Source organism: Actinia tenebrosa, unplaced genomic scaffold (genome assembly GCF_029948245.1).
Source record: "Actinia tenebrosa isolate PJP-AT-01 unplaced genomic scaffold, QUT_ActTen_1.0 PGA_scaffold10__47_contigs__length_13832649, whole genome shotgun sequence".
Lineage (NCBI taxonomy): Eukaryota > Metazoa > Cnidaria > Anthozoa > Actiniaria > Actiniidae > Actinia > Actinia tenebrosa.
The window spans coordinates 13,271,210-13,290,973 of record NW_028292570.1 but is presented as its reverse complement, the minus strand read 5'-3'; the positions used below and the strand labels follow the sequence as shown (position 1 = coordinate 13,290,973).

The 19,764-nt window shown below is 37.5% G+C and overlaps 2 protein-coding genes across 3 annotated transcripts; one reads left to right on the top strand and one right to left on the bottom strand.

Moving 5' to 3' along the window:
• Window positions 1-4,741: 4,741 nt before the first annotated feature.
• LOC148913121 (NACHT, LRR and PYD domains-containing protein 10-like) lies at window positions 4,742-17,295 on the bottom strand. Of its 2 annotated transcripts, none has more exons than XM_089027057.1 (3): window positions 16,684-17,295; window positions 9,346-9,416; window positions 4,742-6,243 (listed from the first exon to the last, which is right to left on the bottom strand). In XM_089027057.1, the coding sequence occupies exons 2-3, from the start codon at window positions 9,401-9,403 to the stop codon at window positions 5,759-5,761; spliced, it is 543 nt and encodes a 180-aa protein (XP_088883183.1). In that variant the 5' UTR covers window positions 9,404-9,416; window positions 16,684-17,295; the 3' UTR covers window positions 4,742-5,758. The 2 variants fall into 2 exon arrangements, with proteins under 2 accessions (XP_088883183.1, XP_088883182.1); XM_089027056.1 differs by lacking the exon at window positions 16,684-17,295 and adding an exon at window positions 11,466-12,093.
• On the top strand, window positions 12,725-16,201 carry LOC148913122 (52 kDa repressor of the inhibitor of the protein kinase-like). Its single transcript, XM_089027055.1, has 3 exons — window positions 12,725-12,875; window positions 13,633-15,292; window positions 15,496-16,201. The coding sequence occupies exons 1-2, from the start codon at window positions 12,861-12,863 to the stop codon at window positions 15,010-15,012; spliced, it is 1,395 nt and encodes a 464-aa protein (XP_088883181.1). The 5' UTR covers window positions 12,725-12,860; the 3' UTR covers window positions 15,013-15,292; window positions 15,496-16,201.
• Window positions 17,296-19,764: the final 2,469 nt, after the last annotated feature.

Below are 19,764 nucleotides of genomic sequence, written 5' to 3'. Positions count from 1 at the left end.
TTCCGCTGGCATTTGCGGTTGCTATTTCGAGCGTAGTAGGAGTCATCCTTAACTCACTTAAGGCAACGGGCGCGGGCGTAAAGAAATTAGGCAATGGACTAACGGACTTGGGAAAAAAGATGGCAGCCGGTCTTCCTGGGCTGCTGGGTAGCGTTCTTGGCCTGGCACTTAGGGCCGGCGGAGAACTGCTAAAGTTTGTGGGGAATAACATTTGGATCTTGGTCGTCGCTATCGGCGTGGTCCTTTTGAAGAAGATGCGGGGTTGATCTTATCCTTGTGTATTACTGGCGGCTTATAATCGTCGTCGGGTGCACGGGGTGTTCTCGACTGGGGATAAGTAAAGATAGTATTCGCACCGCCTTGATAATGCGGAACTAGCGGTATGGCAGTCATAGTAGAAATGGTCTTATGATTAAAAGTAGAATCGCTTGGCGCAGCTGATTGTGAAATAACAGCGTTTATCTTAACTTCGACATTAACGTTAGATGTTGCGTCAGTATTGATCTGAAGCTTTGCGTATTGACAATTAGCTACCATGTGAAAGGTTATTGGTACTATATCGTCTAGACTATTTGGCGGTTCATATGAAAAATGAGCTGACCGTCTAGTATTTTTCAGTGTTCTGTATGGTAACAATGGATCGTTATTCTCATCTACTACTCTAAATCCAATACCATATTCCTCCCTTACGCTAATACAAATTGTGCACATAATCAATCCCAACCCACCAACCTTCACCCACAATTCCGTGTCAACCCAATTAGCATTACGCAAGTATCTATCTTCCTCCAGAAAATAAAGGAATGAATCCTCCTTAGTATGTGGGTTCATATATACCAGCAAATAAATTTGCTTCTAGAGACTCATTACCGTAAGAGTGCAAATGGTTGCGTGGTTATATTTTTCATCTCTCTGATTTTCTATGCTATTTATGCAAACGCTCCCGGTGTCATCTACGCGCATTTGCAGCTTTACCTTCCCATGGCAATCGGCGACCATATGAAAAGTCCAAACCGATAAATTCTCAGCGCTGTCGGTGTTCGGCTCTACGGAGAAATGCACAGGCTCCCTGTTGTTTGTCTTCACACGCATAGGCTGCAGTACGCCGTTGTCATCCAGGAACCTAAAGCCGACGTTGGCGTGACTGCTCGCGCCCATGCAAATACTACAAAGGATCAATTTCTTTCCTGAGTAGTTCAAATTCACGGACATGCCCGTGACATCAACCCAAGATGCCTGGGTGTATTTTTTCTCGCCTGTGTAAGTCGTATAGACACAATCTACTCCAGCTACGTAGGGGTTGTTCATCGCCATATATAATAGCTCAGACCAATGCTTGCAGCTGCTAGGCCGGCTTTTAGTAAGTTGTGGTCATATTCCTCCTCCTTTTTAGGCGCCCGGTGTGGTTCTTTCTTAGGTAACGCCTTCTTTGGTGCGGGCTTTTCTACGTGCTCCTTCTTAGACTTCTCCACGAAATGGGGAATGCCCCTGGTAGTATCCAAGTTCACGTCGTTCGCCCCAAACTTCATGTCCTCAGTTGCTGTCTTAAGCTTATTATTGTAGCCTACGACGGAATTGGTGTTGAGGACCAAATTACTGGGCATTAGCAACACTCCCGGGGCTACGGCATAATCCAACCTCAACCCGGAGCTATCCACGTCTAATTGAAAACGATGCGAACTCTTATCGATATCGCCCTCTATAATCGCAGTTTCGAATAAAGTTAAGGCTTCGGCCCGCGTATTTTTCGAGGTGCCTGCATCTCCAATTATGCTCGACCTGGTATTTACTTGCGCCCCCAAAACAACGCGTACGTAAGCTTCTATGCTGCGATCCAGGCGGCCCCGACCGGCTTTCGTTAATCCTTTTCCTTTCATTAATACGAACGGATCCCAGGTACCTGGGTAGTTAGTTTGAATCCTGGTAATCAATGAATTATTACCCTTATCACCACCCATATCACCGAACTCTAACTCATTACTTGGATATTCCTGGTGTCCGTAGTCGGCTGGCTTCTCACCTTTGGCGCCCCAAACGTAAACTATACCCAACCCATGCGTTTTTCCCTCTTTGTAACGAAAATCTTTTTGCTGTGGTTTGAACTCATTAATTAACCTTTCCAGGGCAGCGGAGTCGTAGCGGTTATTCATTGGATCAAATGCCCCATCTCCCGGTAGGGGTACGTTAAGCTCCTTCAACAACCTCCTTACCGTAAAGGCAACGTGAAACCGCATAATTGGAATATGAAACATGTCCGCGGCAACACCACAACCTTTAGTGGCAGCCCAAATAGCAAAGTTTAACTGCTGTGGCCAATACCGCATATTGGGCCCTGCTAACCATTCCCTGGCCTCTTTACCTGACGTATGCTTCAACATCGTTTCTTTAAAGATATTTCTTGATACTACGTTAAACGATTGTTTACCCACTGAAATCTTCAGGTGCGTTACCAGCTTTTCAAAGTTGTTTACACCACCTTCAGCGTCGTAAAATGGGTAATCTTCCGTGGTTAACAATAAGTTTCTAGGAAAATTGGGTGCTTTATGCTCGGGTTTTGGTGGTTTATGAACGGGGTGTACAATCGTCAATTGCTGCACCTGATCACCTACTTGCTCCAAGTCCGCATTACTGTACATTCTGGAGCCGTTAAAGTAAATCCCATCGGGTCTTCTTTCGAACTTACTAGGGTCTGCATGCGGAAACATCTTCCTAAAGGCCCTCCAGTTCCAGTAATCCCGGTTGTCGTGATGTGGCTGCTCCTGTATATCATTCCCAAAAGCGTCGTACATTAGTATATATAATGGATGTTATACCATCAGCACCTCCACTTTATCCTGAACTTCCTAAGGAACCCAACGAATTAAACGCCGAGAACTTCCGTTTGAATAAGGCAAATCTAATCCTGGCTTACTTAGAGGGTCAAACAAAACACTATGAGGAGGTCAGGAAAAAATATGCTAGAGCCCGAAGCATACTACATAAAATCGCAATAACTTCCGGCTCCATGTCCGTGGCGTTAACAGGCACCGGCGTTGCTACTTCGCTTACTGGACCTGGAATAGTCGTTGGGGTTCCTTTGGCCGGCGTTGGAGCAGCCTGCGGCATCGTTTCCGCTGTTACGACAGGTATTATGAAACAGTTGTCAAGCAAAATATCCAAGCATGACACGACAATAGCTCTATCAAGGGCTAAAGTAAATACGATCACTGACCTTGTCTCAAAGGCTTTGCGTGACAGAAAGATAGACGACGTAGAATTCTCGCTTATCTTAGCCGAAGAGGAAAAGTACGAGAAATTAAAGTCGGACATAAGGAACAAAAAAACAGTCGTAAAAGATCTTTCCGAGGAATCTCGCAAAAAGATCTACCAAGAAGCAAAAACGGAGCTTCAAAGAAAACTCGCTTAGACATCAGTTTTGAAAAGAGCGTGACGGGATTCTATTTACATATCGAACGACAGTCTGGAAATTACGCGTAATTACTCATTCACTATCTTCTTGGAATCCATCCTAACAGTGGGTGCTGGGGGTCTATTTTGTAAAATATTTCGTAAATTACGTCAGGATAATAAGGAATATCCTTATCCAGCCGACAAAACATCCACTCGGCTCTGCTCATATCAGAAACCTCGGGAATAGACTTACCGGTAATTTCAGACAAAAGATAAGGAATAGCTTTGTAATATTTCCCTAGTCTTAATTTTTTCAACGCTTTCCGTAGGCTTTGTGGGGTTGGCTCTTCTAAATGGTCTATGATTTTCTTCTTTACTTCGTTGTTTAAATATATCGGATGTAAACCTTGGATATGACTCATCCAGTCCCTGAAGTATTTTATTCTCTTATATGGCGTTTTCTTACGACCTCCATTGGCGTAATACTGCTCTCTGGTAGCATTTGGTACGGCATTACGAATATTCTTACCACACTCGTAACACTGTGCTGACGTGTCATCTTCTATTTGCATTTTCTTACCACAACACCAGAAACCCTTGGGCTTAGGTATGTTAACTTTGGATCTTAGGCAAATTATACAGAAGTCATTGGTGAACTTTTTACATTCATGCATCGTATATATATCGTACATTTTTATAAACACTTATCTTTGATTCCCAACACAGCAGCAGTAAGGACTTGTCGCGCGGCTTATTCCCGCTGCCGGCGCCTTCCTTAAACCGCCTGTAAAACCCGTAAATCTTTGACATTGACCGCGAGTCCCCCTTACTGCTGCTAGTGTTTTCTTCGTCCATGTTCAACTAAAGTCTTGTACAAAACAAGCCATCATTTGCCGTCATTTTTCAACACAAGTTTGTTGACTTCAAAACAAAACATAACCAACTCAAAATACTATTTTATCGATGAAATGCTCTAAAACAAGAATAAATATCGATGGTTTCTTTCATATTGATAAGAAATATTATGATTTGACAAAGAAAACAAGTATTTTTGCTGTTGTCCGTATTTTAAGTCCAACTCATTTTGTTCAAAATATGAAGAAAAAATGAATATTTGTCAAAAAATGTCTCTTTTAACTTTGGTGAATAAAAATATTGATGAAAACAAACTTGTTCTTGTATTGATATCAAACTACTGGACATTTGTCAAGGGATATTTTTGATTTTCAATGGATTTGTTTGAATATTTGTTGAGTAAAACACAAATCAACTTTCAATCAACTACAAAAATAAAACCACAAGAATTTCTTTATTATTCAATAAAATATGATATTATTTACAAAAACAGATTATATTCTACTCGTTTATTATGGTTTCATTCAATATTCAATACATATGAGAGTTTTATTGATCTAAATATCCAACTCAACACCAGGGATCAGTTGTTGTCTTAGAGACAGTTTACATTCACTTGTTATGTTATCATTATACAGTAAGACTAACACTTTTACACGACAATCATCACGTATTAATACTGAACACAGACACTGAGCACCAACATCTGTTATATTAATAATATATAGGGATAGGTATGTTATCTTAGTACCAGGCAACATGTCACATTATTTTAACACCAACATCTGTTATATTATTAGCACCTAGGTTTAGGTATGTTATCTTAGTATCTGGCAACATGTCACATATTATTTTAACACCAACATCTGTTATATTATTAGCACCTAGGTCTAGGTATGTTATCTTACGTAGCAACATGTCACATATTATTTTAACACATTCATCGTCTAATTTACAACCATCCAGCCGCAGTACATCAAGAGTAGAAATATTAACAAGAGAATTACACAACATTCTGATCCCTGATGCTGATAAAGATGAGATACCAATGTCCAATGTATTTAACTGTGTAAATGTTGAATGTTGTTTAGTTTGTTCTTCGTTGATTAAATGCACTAGTATATCTAATAAATAACTTATGTACAAACAATCGATATCAGTTATTCTAATAAATACAATGTCCCCATCCCTATAAAAGTATCTGTGTTTAAGGTTATTTATTACTCTGGTAGAAAATCCATCGTCTTTGTACTCGTACAGACAGGATAAAGTTAGCAGTTTATTCCTCTCATCGTATTTATTCCCTGGTGTGATATTTTCTAACAACTTTTCCATCATTTTTTCATCTTTTTCTCTTGAAAACATTCCCGACATGAACATGAATGTCACATCGCTCGTTTTCTCTTTCTCTGGGATTTGTTTTTTCTCTACAAACAAAAAAGCACACAGAAATTCTTGAATGGTTAAGTGGGTGAACGTAAATTCAAGTGGTGGTTTCTCGAATGGAGATTTTTTAAACGCCAGGACAACAGTCAAGTAATCCACTCGCTTTCAGGTTTGTTATTTCTTCATCGTTAAGTTTGAATTTTTTCATATCATTTTCGTCGAAAATATATTTATTTTTCATCATTAAATTCATCGCTAGTTCAGCTAGTTTATGTAATATTTCTTGTACTTTAGTTTCTTCCATTTTTTCATATTTAGAAGAGGAATGTTTCTTGATAAATACTTTGATTACTTCATGATAAAGTTCTGTTCTTGTGACGGGTAGTTTTTCTGTGGTTTTGGATTCAGTCATGTGCCATTTCATATAGTGGCACATTAGGAAACACATCACAGGAATGTGACCAAAACTTAAAAGAATTTCATTCGTTTTGATGTGATCAAGTACTTTTTTCTTCATGCTTTCGTTCGCTTTGAAATATTTCATGTCTTCTTCCATTGACAACAGAAAATCGGTTTGTTGTTTAATGGATGACTTCAGTTTTTCTGTATATTCTGAAAATCAAAACACAACAATTTAACACCCAAAAGACAGGAAGAAAAGGTAAGAATAAAAAAAGTTTTTTTCGTTCACTGGACTGTTTAAAATTGTGGGTATCTTACAGTCTTTTTGTATTTTATATCTATTTATCCATCTATTGCTCTATTCTTTTAATTATTTATCTATCCATTTATCTATTGTTGTTTATCTGCCAATCTCTTTATTTTTTCTTCTAGTTACAAAGATAGTACTGTTCATAGATTTTGTTCTATATTTTGTTTGTTAGTTCGTTTGTTTTTAGTTATTGCTTGGTATATTAATGTAACTATTTATCTATTTTCATGATACGAGGTTCTAAACCTTTAAAATAATATTTTATGCATACATTAAAGATCTAAGGATTCTAATGAACAACAAGTGTGAATGGAACAGTATAAAGATACCACGCACCATGTATTTATTCATTCAATGTAACAGCCATTCAAGGCATTCATTTATTTAAGTTTTTTTTTTTGATACATTCATTTGTTTAGGCATTGATTTTTGAGATAGGATCTTCGTTTCACCTTCATTTCTTTTTGATTGTTGGTTCATGTATTTAATAATTTATATATATATTTACATATGAATGCACTCAAATTTATGCATTCATTCACTCTTGCTTTAATTAATGCATAAATTAATGTATTTATCCTTGCACTTATTTATGTATAAATTCGTTCATTTATTTTTTACCTGCAATCATTTACAATGCATTCATTTATTCATTTATAGATTCATTTTTTAGGATGAATTTTAATGCTTTCATTCATTTAATGCATTCATTCATTATTCACTGATGCATTCATTTATGCAAATTATCATGTATTTATTTATTCATTCATTAATACATTCATTGATCTGAAATAATGACGTAGAAATGACGTCACTGCAAAAAAGATGTCACAAAGCTTGGGAAAGTTGACCAACGAAAAATAGAAACATGCCCGCGATTGCAATAAAAATATTAAACCCATGAATTATTCTGTCACAAAACTTATTAGCAACGTTTGCCCCCCCTTCCTTTGGTGGCCTGGAAATTCGTAATTGTAAAAGGAAAGGTGAAACAGTTTTGCAAATTTCTCAACTCTGATTGGTTAATATCTTTTCTCAGATCAGCTGGCTATTCATTCTATTCATTCATTTATGCATTCATTTACTTTTTAGGACGAATTGTAATGCATTCATTCATTCATGTTTATGTACTGGTTATGTACTTGAAAATACCTCGAAACATGGCCTGCTTTAAAAAACGTTTTAACTAAGAAACCTTTTATGCTGTTTGAGTTGGAGAAATGGATGGGATAATTGAATGGAAAGCAGTTGGAAAGTTTTTAAATAAGATGAATATGCTCATTTCTTACTACGAGTATTATCTGGATTGGACAGAAGAAATGATTATAAGCACGTTTTATAGAATATTCTAGATTTACCAGGACATTCTTGATTAGTCTTTGTTATAGAAAGTTCTAGTAAGTTAGGATTATACAGGGCTTCTGACAGGATGCGGGAAAAAAATTGAAATTATGCGGGATTTTTTTCCGGATTATGCGGAGAAAATGGCAAATTATGCGGAATAGGATGCGGGATGACGTCACGATGGAAAAAATTTCTGAATTTTTCTTACAGGATTATACACGTTTTTTAAAAATTTTGCTTCTTTATTTAACTCCAAACTTCGTTTAACTAAAGTTTTACGCAATTATTTACAGTTTTACCTTGATTTTGCTTCTTTATTTGACACTGGCCTTGTTTATCTCAGGTTTTTAATCCACACGTGTAATCGTCGTGTTCTTCGCACTACATGCAATTCTTCTCGATATGCTTCTCTCCAAAACATTGCTTTGAATGTTTTTTTTCGAAACCTTAAATTTATGATCTGTTTTTGAAGCTCAACAAAAAATCTCAACGTCATTTACCACCTCACCTCACCTTGCACAACAATCGTTTGCATATTCGTAGTTAATAGATTATCTATTATGTACGCCTTATTATAGGAAATTAACTCGCTCCACAAAATCAAAAATCCTTAAATAGCATAATTTAAGTCGTGTTAATTTCTTCAATTTTATTTATGATGTATTTGCTTTTGAAATATTATATTTTTAAAACTGAACATCACAGTGCCAGTTAAGCTAACCCTAGGCTAAAATATACTTGTTTACGATGGTAACGATTAACGATCGTAATCAGTTTCTAGACATCAAAAGACTCCGCATTTGCCGGGGTGCTATTTACGCGCGAAAATCTTGTCTGCGAATACATGTATTTAACCAGAACTCTCCTTTGCTATCTATGTCTGCTATTGTTTGACTTCTAGCCAATCAGAGAGTACGTTATATTTAAGGCTAGTAACCAGGCTCTTTCACGTTTTTAACTAAGAACGCCTTGTTCCTTTTCATTACACGATGGCGTATGATTCAATATACAGTTTTTAAACGCTTTTTATTGCTTGAAATTTGGTAAGTAAACAGTAAAAAATTCGTAATTTCATCAAAATAAGAAAACATTATAATACATTTTTCATTGATTATTAAGTTTTCTTTAGATTTTTGACGAATTATGCGGGATTTTGCCGGATTATGCGGAAATCGTTCGATTGTGCGGAAAAAGGCAAATTATGCGGATCCGCACCCGCGCATCCTGTCAGAAGCCCTGATTATAAAATGTCTATTTATAGATTAAGCTTGACTTGTTTATCGTAATTTCTGGAAACTTCTATGATGTAATGTTAGAACATTCTAGAAAGATTGTAAAAGACTATATAAGAAGTTGCTGTAGTGTGTGTTGGGAGTTCATCGTGAATTGTACGTTCGACAGAAGTGCGAAGAAAATAAAGTGTTAAAGGGAAAAATTGATTTCAAGGTTTATCGCGAAACCATGGATTTCATGATCTACACTGTAATATTTTGCTAGTTTAACAACATCCCATTTCATTATTGCCCATCTCATTAGAAGATAAATACATCAATGTTTTGGTATGAAATAAATAACTGTATTCCCAAGTGATTTATCAAAATACAAAAACCATTATGGGTATACTAAATGATTATACTGAAAGCTACAATTGTACACACCTTTGGCCTGTGAAGCATTTAGATTTTCTTTACTTGAAGACGCCCGACTGGTTGCCATATCAGGTTTATCTCTGTTGAATAACAAGTTGAAAATAAACACTTTTGTTTCAGGAAAAAAGGTTGGGGAGGGGAGGCTCAGTAAAGTTTTATTCAAGGAGTGAGGTCAGCTGTGTATGTGGACTTAACCAAACTGGATAAAAATGGTTTTGTTTGAATGAATGTAGATGGATGATAATAATAATACCCTTGATGATGATTACTATAATGTAATAAACATAAACTAAAACATCTCACAAAACAATTGTATCATGCAATAAACATTAACAGGTGATATTTTCATTACTATCTAATATTTGGGGTCCCCCTCACTCTCTCTCTCTCTAAAAAAGAGATCTGCCCATCGTTGAACTAACAAATAATTTATTCCAGGTCCCCCTAAATTTGACCTAACCCCCCCCCCCCCCCCCCCCCCCCCGTATACATAAGGAATGGAATGCAGCCTTAGAGGTGTTACCAAATATTCTTGTTTATCATGCCATGTTGACATGAAGAGGTGGAGAGGTCGAGGAGATGGAGGAACTAAATCCAGAAAACATTTGACTCAGTAGGAAAAAGATAATTAGATAAGCTGCCAATTGAAAAATGATGCTAATCATATACAGAGGGGGGTTACTGGTAATCTATTGTTAGCTTTAGGATGCAAGAGCAGATTATTCCAAGTGAAAATATTATCTACAGTATTTGGCAGCATAAAATCTCATTTGCAAGCAAATAATTCATCTATGAATGCCAGGTGATTTTGCTCCTCTCAGCCCAAACGCTTCATAATCAATCAGTGAACATTTCGTTCATAGCTCAATATTTTCTAGTTCATGGGTTTTGGTTCAATAAACAACAGATTTTACTTGAAAACAAAGAAAACTCAATTAATTAAGTTAACACTGGAAAACATATGCAGTAATAGTTGACCACTGCCGCTGCCTTAATCAAAGTGATATTCAAATTATTTTTATAATCATCCATCTATTATCAAATATTTAGAACTTTTGAAACAAAAGGGAAGATGGTCAAGATGAGCGCGGTCAGCCAAAATGCTAATCAAACACAATTAATGATCATAGATTTTTTGGTTGAAAGATTAAAGCTTCAGTCTGCTGCACTGTTGTGGAGATAATTATTGAACTGCTGACATATTACCAACTATGTACCAAACTGAATCCAGTATCTAACCAATCAAAAGACATGCTGCAGGAAAGAATAACACTCTATTGACTCAGGGATGGATTTCTGTATATTTATTTAAATCACTATTGGCGGCATCCTTCAACCCATAATAAAAATGCTTCCCAACTTCATTGTCTTCCACTAGGAACCTTGAAAACTTTTCAATAGAATAAATATTTTGAAATATTTTCAACTCAGTTCAAGTTCTTTGTCATCAGCTGTCAATCAAAACTGTTCATCTATGTAACATAAGATGGTCGCGTGACCTCTAAAGTCTTGTGATCTGTCGACACACCTTCGCATCTCTTGGGTATTGTTTTATCCTACAACAGTTCTAGATCTTAGCAAGCATAATTCGGGTACCAAAAATATCACAGATTCAAGAAAAATGTTCAATGAAAACAATATATGAGAAAAAAAGATTAAAATACGATACTAAATTAAGAAATTATACACCTAGACGTTTGATAAATAGCTTGGTGTTTCAAATAAACCATTCGTACAGTTCTGTCTGAGTAAAGGAGACAAACGCGGTTTCCTGAAACTTGGGAAACTTGCCAACACACAGCCAACACCCACACTTTTAAAAGAAGCCTTTGTTCGATCAATGATCAAAACTGTTCACTAACAGACGATATCAACCCAGCTAAACTGCTTGGAATCCAAATCCTTACTTCATTATTCTACAAGCATTATTCTATCCGGTTATTTGGTCAAATGAGGTTTTTACGGGCTTTCAAATCACACAGTTACAAGTTCAACTCTTCCATGATCAAAGCTGTGTATCGTAGAACCTTACAGTAAATCTTATCTAGAACATACTAAGAGATCTACTATATCACATGTAACTAATGTATTTATGCACTGATTGATACAAATTAACAAGTAAGAATTACCTTAAATGCGTGGAGAACGAAGATGAGAATGATGAGTACGAAATTTTTGCTTGGCTTTCACCAGACAAACAGGAATGTAAATCATGCATTACCACAGGAAACTCATGACCGATAAGAATCATATTACAGCAGGCCTGGTACGAAGAGGTGTATGTAAGGGGGGAGGGGTGATGGAGCAACCTAAGACTGCAATCCCCTTTTAAATGATCTTAGATAATATGCTAATTGTAACATTCCAAAATTGGGAATCACATTTTTTTTCAAGGTATAGTCTTTCACCTTAACAGCATTTTTTCATTTAGGAAGAATGAAAGCTTTCTAGTATAAATAACCACTGTCATCTGAAAGAATGCTTTGATGTGAATATTTTTGGAAAGTTCCGTTGTTTTTGAATAAAATTAATATCAACAGAGTTAGAAAAGACCAGAGTTATGGAAAGCAAACGTTTGTGAAGCCAGCGCTTTCCAACAATATCAAAGATTCAAGAAAATCTTTTAAACTAAATACAATCCAGCTGAACCGTGAATTTTGTTTCAGCCAATCACAGCGCGTTTAGATGTTTTGCCGCTAGCCCTTATTAACACGCTACTGTAACCCAACTTTTGCATATTTTTGCATTTTTTCTTTTTAACAAAATATAAGATACATGCCTACAAGAAGCAGAAATATGGAAAGGAAGAATGAAAACAGTTTAACTTTAAAGCCATATTTGCCAGGGGTGGATCCAGGGTAGTTTACGTGATTTCCGTAAACTACTCAATTTTTTTCAAAGCTACACATTTCTTTCTAAATAATGTCAAAATATGTGTATTACATTATTCTAGAAACTTCTAGAAACAACTCACTTGGTTGTTTTTCAGTTAATTATTAAGGAAAAGTCAAACAAAAATGAGTAATCTCGTCATTTCTGCCGATTTATTACCGATTCCTGCAAAAATTTTCGGGTTTCGGATATCTCCGTCGGTACGCATCGGAATGCTATCGGAAAACGATCGGAAAACAGCCTTTGTCAAATAGAACCTCAGGGGGTGAGCGTGCGTAGTTGTAGAGCTAGGCCGGTGTGATGATCGTAAACTACTCAAAGAATTCTCTGATTGGCTGGAAACACATTGATTGTTTTGGAAACCACTCAAACCCTTTTCTGATTGGCTATCTACTTTGCAAACTACCTCATAAACTACCAGCAAAACTATAAAAAGCTAGACCTGACCCTGTTGGGTCTCTTTCGTTCTTATGATTAGAGTCATAGACTTGCTGTAGTTTGAACGAAGGAATATTCTACAATGCGTGGCGACCCGATTTGCAGGAGGGAGGACTGTTCTCCTTTCGACATTGGCTTGAATTTTAAAGAAATTGGCTCTTCATCACCACAAGATAAGCTGGGGTTCATTGAGAATGTGTGGAAACCAGGTGAGATTTTTGATTTCCCACTGTCAATAGAAAATAGAAAGCCTCGTAAGTTTGTCTTTGAATGGCTTAGAAGATATCCCTGGCTTGCATACTCTAAATATCTCGATGGAGCATTTTGTTTTCCCTGCGTTTTGTTTGGAGTAGAATCTGGTAGAAATGCTCATAAATTAGACAAGTTGTTGAAGTCCCCACTCACATGTTGGACTTCAGCGGCTTCGAGACTTACAAAACACGCCAGCGGTAAATGTGAGATGCACAATTTTGCTGTAATTGCCATGGATAACTTTTTGAAAACAATGAAGCAGCAAGCGGTCCCAGTAGATCAGCAGTTGAATAATATTATTCAACAGCAAATCAATAGAAATAGGACGGTCCTTAAGTCTTTGTTTGAAACATAGCTCTCCGGGGTCAACGCGATGATGACCCAACAAATGCTAGTCTATCAGGAAACTTTCAGGCTCTGCTAGAATTTCGAGTGCAGAGTGGTGATCAAATACTGCAGAATCACCTGGAAACTGCACCCAGAAATGCAACTCACATTTCTAAAACCATCCAGAATCAGATGATAGAAACAGTAGGTTCTTACATTTTAACTAGTTTGTCAAAGGAAATCAGAGACAGTAAGTTTTTCCACTCTGTTATGGCAGATGAAGCTGCAGACATTTCTAACAAAGAAAATCTTTCTTTAGTGATAAGATTTCTTGATTCAAGAAATATAATTAGAGAAGAATTTATTGGGTTTTCTCTTTGTGATGAGGGAACAACTGGAGCTGCCATCAAAGATAAAATACTTACAGCAGTAGCAGAATTAGGACTTTCTATGGACGACTGCAGAGGCCAGTGTTATGATGGGGCAGGCAATATGGCAGGTTGCTTGAATGGAGTTTCAACACTTATAAGAAATGAATTTGACAAAGCAATTTATGTTCACTGTATGAACCACAGGCTGAATTTGTGTGTTGCTGACACATGCCAACAACCACTTGTTAGAAACATGATGGATACTGTTAAAAGAATTTCTGATTTTTTTAACAATTCACCAAAGAGACAGCAGTATTTGGTCATGAAGGTTAAAGAGATAATGCCTCAAGCTAACCATACTGTTCTGATAAATGTATGCCGAACAAGATGGATCGAAAGAATAGAAGGAATGGACAGAGTTGTAGAACTTCTTCGTCCTGTTGTTGCTACGCTTGAAGACATATCAATGAACAACAATGATCTTGGAACTGGGGACTGGAATCGACCTAGTAGAAATGATGCACAGACCTTACTGAATGCAATAACTTTTTCATTTATTGTTGCTATTGTTATTGTTAGACACATGTCAGATTTAACCCGACCTCTCACTGTCAAATTACAAAAGAAAGCAATGGATCTTCTCAAGGCAAAGGATGAACTTGCACTTTTAAAGTCAGTATTAACAGAGATGAGAACTGACATTGATGCCAGGCACAATGCACTCTACCAGGAAGCTGTCACTTTAGCAGGTCAAGTTTCAGTTCAACCAACCATGCCTAGAGTAGCTCAGAGACAAGTTCACAGAGCCAATGCTGCAGCCCAAAACCCTGAAGAATATTATAGGACAAATTTAACTGTAGTTTTTCTAGACCATATAGTCCAACAACTGAACAACAGATTTCAAGATGATGTGTTTGTTTGCTACAGAGCACTTTCAGTTATTCCATCAATTATGCTGGCCACTGGTATTGTTTGGAAGGATAATGTATTAGCCTTTTGTGAACATTATAGGCAGGATATACCTAATTATGCAGGTTTACAAGCAGAACTTATTCTGTGGGAGAGAATGTGGATGAGGAAAGATGATCTAGGAGAGGAAATCCCTGATAGTTTAGAAGGGACACTTGAGCACATTGACAATGTTGCTTATGCTAATATACATACCATACTTCAAATCCTTATAACTATCCCTATGTCATCTGCTTCTTGTGAAAGGTCCATTTCAACCCTCTGTAATCTTAAGAACTACTTAAGAAATACTATGGCTCAAGACAGAATGAATGGACTGGCACTGATGCATTCCCACAGAGACATGGACTTAGATCTTGAGGAAATAATAGATTTATTTGCTACTTTAAATCCTAGACGAATGAGAATGGAGAATATCTTACAGTAATATTTTATATAATATTTTTTGGATCACCACTCCAGTGTTCTTAGAGTACTTGTGAGTTATGTTCCATCTGGATTAATAATTATCTGATTTTTAATCCTTAAACTGATGGGGAACAGTACAGGAACAAGGTGGAATTTTTAAAAACTTATTCTTTTCTGAAATCTATAATATTGTATAATATTGTTCACTGGGTTTTAATTAAGCGCGAATGGTCTTTACATATTCTCAACTGAACTCAGCAATGAATTCATCTATAGTGGAACACCTCAATCTAAATAAGGTAATGTATTCATTTTGTATAATTTGCTAGTACATGTAAATTCTAGTACACTGATATTGTGACTGTATGTTCTCTATCTTTCATAAAGTATTCAATTTGTTGCCATGCCACTTTTCCTTTAATAGCATATATTTTGCATTGTACTTTTACATACTAATACTTTTGATGTCATTTTTTTCACATGATGTCCTTTGATGTGCTAGATTCTTCAACTGAGATAAATCTGTACAAGGATCTTGACTGCAGACAGCATGCTATGCTAGATGTATCCTTTTAGGCAGTTTATAACTAATAGGGGTATGGTGGGTTGGGTATAAATTCAGAGTAAACTACTCATGTCCAAACCCTGGATCCACCCCTGTTTGCTACGTTCTTTCGAGCTTCAAAACTGCTTAGGGCTGGTCATTTTGTCCACTCATGCATTGCACGCTGAGTACAAATGTATGTTCACCACTCACTTGGATGGAATTGAAAATTACTAAGCTTGATTAGGACACAACAAAATACAGGATAGTCAAGAAAATCATAGAAATATATTACGGGAAAATATTTTGAACTCAGTTCAAGTTCTTTGTCATCAGCTGCCAATCAAAACTGTTCATCTATGTAACATAAGATGGTCGCGTGACCTCTACAGTCTCGTGATGTGTCGACACACCTTTGAATCTCTTGTGTATTGTATTATCCTACAACAGTTCTAGATATTAGCAAGCATAATTCGCTTATCAAAAATATCTAAAGTCGTCAAAAAAAACCGCCACACTGGAAACATAACGTTTGTGAAGCCATCGGGTACCAAGAATATCAAAGATTCAAGAAAAATGTTCAATAAAAACAATATAGAATTGAAAATCACCAAGCTTGATTAGGACACTACGACATACAGGATAGTAAAGAAAATCAAAGAAATATATGAGAAAAAAAGATTAAAATATGATACTAAATTAAGAAATCATACACCTAGACGTTTGATAAATGGGTTGGTGTTTCAAATAAACCATTCGTACGATTCTGTCTGAGTACAGGACACGAACACGGCTTCCTGAAACTTTGGAAACTTGCCAACACAGCCAACACCCATATTTACAGCATCCTTCGATCGATGATCAAAACTGTTCACTAACAGACGATATCAACCCAGCTAAACTGCTCGGAACCCAAATTCTTACTTCATTATTCTACAAGCATTATCCTATCTGGATATTTTGATCAAATGAGGTGTTACAGGCTTTCAAATCACACAGTTACAAGTTCAACTCTTCCATGATCAAAGCAGTGTATTGTAGAACCTTACAGTAAATCTTATCTAGAATATACTAAAAGATCTACTATATCACATGTAACTAATGTATTTATGCACTGATTGATACAAATTAACACGTATCACTTACTTCAAATGCGATGAAAAGAGTACAAGAACAACGAGTGACCAAACGCTTGCTTCGCTTTCACCAGACAAACAGGAAATGCAAATCAAACAAGCAGAAGGACTGGTAAAAGCAGGGGTTGGTCAGGGGGGGAGGAAACACTAAAATGTTGCCAACACCTTTCAAAACCTTATTTAGAAAGATAATCTAAACCCGCCTATCCCCCAGCTTCTATGCCACCTTTAATCGAAATTGAGTTGTAGAAATATTTTCTTATTTTTCTCTTGATAAGCCAGTGAAGTAAACATTTTCAGAGCGTAGCTCCTTCACCAGACATGAATAATAAATGACGAGCAAACAGTAAATCACGTGCACATATTTGCATCAAGACAGAATGTTCATACGATAGCCAGCATCAGATCTTTGTATATTTACTGTAAAGCTTCCATCAACTGTCCTTCAAGGCTGCTTGTAAAAGTTTTGACAAACTTGAAGTCCTTCACTTGTCTCTCTTCTCCTGGGTGCATCTCAGCTACGTGCTTTGTAAACGCATTCCTAATATCCCCCTACGTATACACTCGCCATGCTCCTTTGTCCTGATATAGACCCCTTGCAGCACTTTGGAATGCAGCTCAATCTGGGGGACACAACAATAGGTTACAATTCCTAGGAGATTGGAATCTATTGAGCTACTTTGACGTCACATGCAAGGTGTCTATTGAGCTGCTTTGATGTCACATACAAGGGGTCTATTGAGCTGCTTTGACGTCACATACAAGGGGTCTATTGACCTGCTTTGACGTCACATACAAGGGGTCTATTGAGCTGCTTTGACGTCACATACAAGGGGTCTATTAAGCTGCTTTGACGTCACATACAAGGGGTCTATTGACCTGCTTTGATGTCACATGCAAGGGGTCTATTGAGCTGCTTTGACGTCACATACAAGGGGTCTATTGAGCTGCTTTGACGTCACATACAAGGGGTCTATTGAGCTACTTTGACATCACATGCAAGGTGTCTATTGAGCTGCTTTGACGTCACATACAAGGGTTCTATTGAGCTGCTTTGACGTCACATACAAGGGGTCTATTAAGCTGCTTTGACGTCACACACAAGGGTTCTATTGAGCTGCTTTGACGTCACATACAAGGGGTCTATTGAGCTGCTTTGACGTCACATACAAGGGGTCTATTGAGCTACTTTGACATCACATACAAGGGGTCTATTGGGCTGCTTTGACGTCACATGCATTTTGCTGGATACCCTTATCGCCTCGTTTTGGTGAATTTTGGCATTGTAAAATGTTTTTAAATCCTTATATATTGTCGAATTTAAAAAGGACTTTCATTCCAAAGAGTTATATCTAGCAAAATAGTTTGCAATAATTATTGAAGAAATAGAAAACGCGCGCGCGTGCTGTGTGCAGTCATGAAGCGTGCAATGTGCTCTCATAAAGCACGCGCTCCAACCCAAACAGAACGCGACATTCATAACAGTTATTTTATAATCTAATTTATAGAAGCCGCCATTACAACAAAGGTCAGTTTAACCCATTATGTTCTATTTAACAAATATAGACATCAGTTTTTTATGTGTCTGTCCTCTTATTGACGATATATTGCGCCATCACATTGTCAAAGTATGTGGATCCACAAGGCGTGTATTTTACAATTTTTTACTTGGGAATTGGCAGAACACTCGAGAAGTGTCCAGAAGCACTCCGCTACGCGTCGTGCTTCTCCTAACACACTTCTCTCGTGTTCTGCCAACCCCCGCGTGCTTTATGACTGCACACAGCACGCGCGCGCGTTTTCTATTTCTTCAATATGAAACGCGCGCGCGTGTCTCTGTACTGTAATATAAACACGCTAGGAGCTGTAGAGCAAGAGAGAAGCAAGCTTAGGAACACTACGAGGTGTAGCCAAGTGTTTCTCTTGTTTCTTGAGTGCTCTACAGCTCCCAGAGTGTTTATATTACAGTACTGACACATAAGCAGCCGTTTTATATTGCTTTTATAAAATATTGTCCTCTTATATAAACACGGTAGCCAGCCAATCAGCGCGCGCGTTATATCTCAATATTTTATATTTGATGATAAAACATAACCAATCAGTGCGCGAGAAATTTGTAAGTTATTGTAAGAATGACTGTGTATCACATCAGGCAGGGTGATTGCAGGTTTAGCATCAATTATATCAAGTATAGTATTTTATCCTCACTGCATACTCATTACCGAGTCACGGGAATTAGGATATGGAAGGTGACCGCGACTGCTGGCAATGAGCATGCGATGCGTCGTCAACCGTCACTAAGGGAGGTGGGTGGGGTTAATCTTGTACTCTCTCCTTAGGCAGCTTTCGACGGAATAATTCAAGGAACTGGGTGTGGTGCTTATATATGCAGGGGTCGCAAAGCATTACACCTGCACTGCGCAAACTCCAATGTCCTTATACAGTGAAACCCCTCTATACCGGACCCTCAGTATACCGGAATTCTCTCTAAACCGGACAAAAGTTTTGGTCCGGAAATTTTCCCCATATATCTTTTGTAAAATAAACCTCAGTAAACAGGAACCTCTCTATTCCGAAAACCGGACGATAATTTCGGTACCAAACGCTATTTGACAATAGAATTGAACCCCGCTAGTCCGGAAGAACGTACCTTTGTTTCGCAACTACCGTCACTAGCGTATTTGCGGGTGTATAAATTGAGTCTACAGGAACAACTTCTAAACTCACAAAGTCATCGAAAATTGGGGGTTGCTAAATTCCTACGTGACACACCAATAGCCTACTTCCGAGATATGCTTCGCTTGTCACGCACAAAGGTTTCAGTATGAGGCTACGTGCTAAATGCTCAGTCATTCGTGACAGGCGGTAAGAATTAATTTAATTTAGCGCGTAGCGTCATATTGAAACCTTTGTGCGTGACAAGCGAAGCATATCTCGGAAGTGGGCTATTATGTGTGCAGTGAGAATATTCGGATTATGTACGGGTGGAAGCAGAGGTAGCCCTCCGGATCAACGTAGGGGATAGGGTTGGAAATGACAAGATGTGAGCAAATGAAAACTAGACTACGCTTAATGATGCAAAAATGTGAAA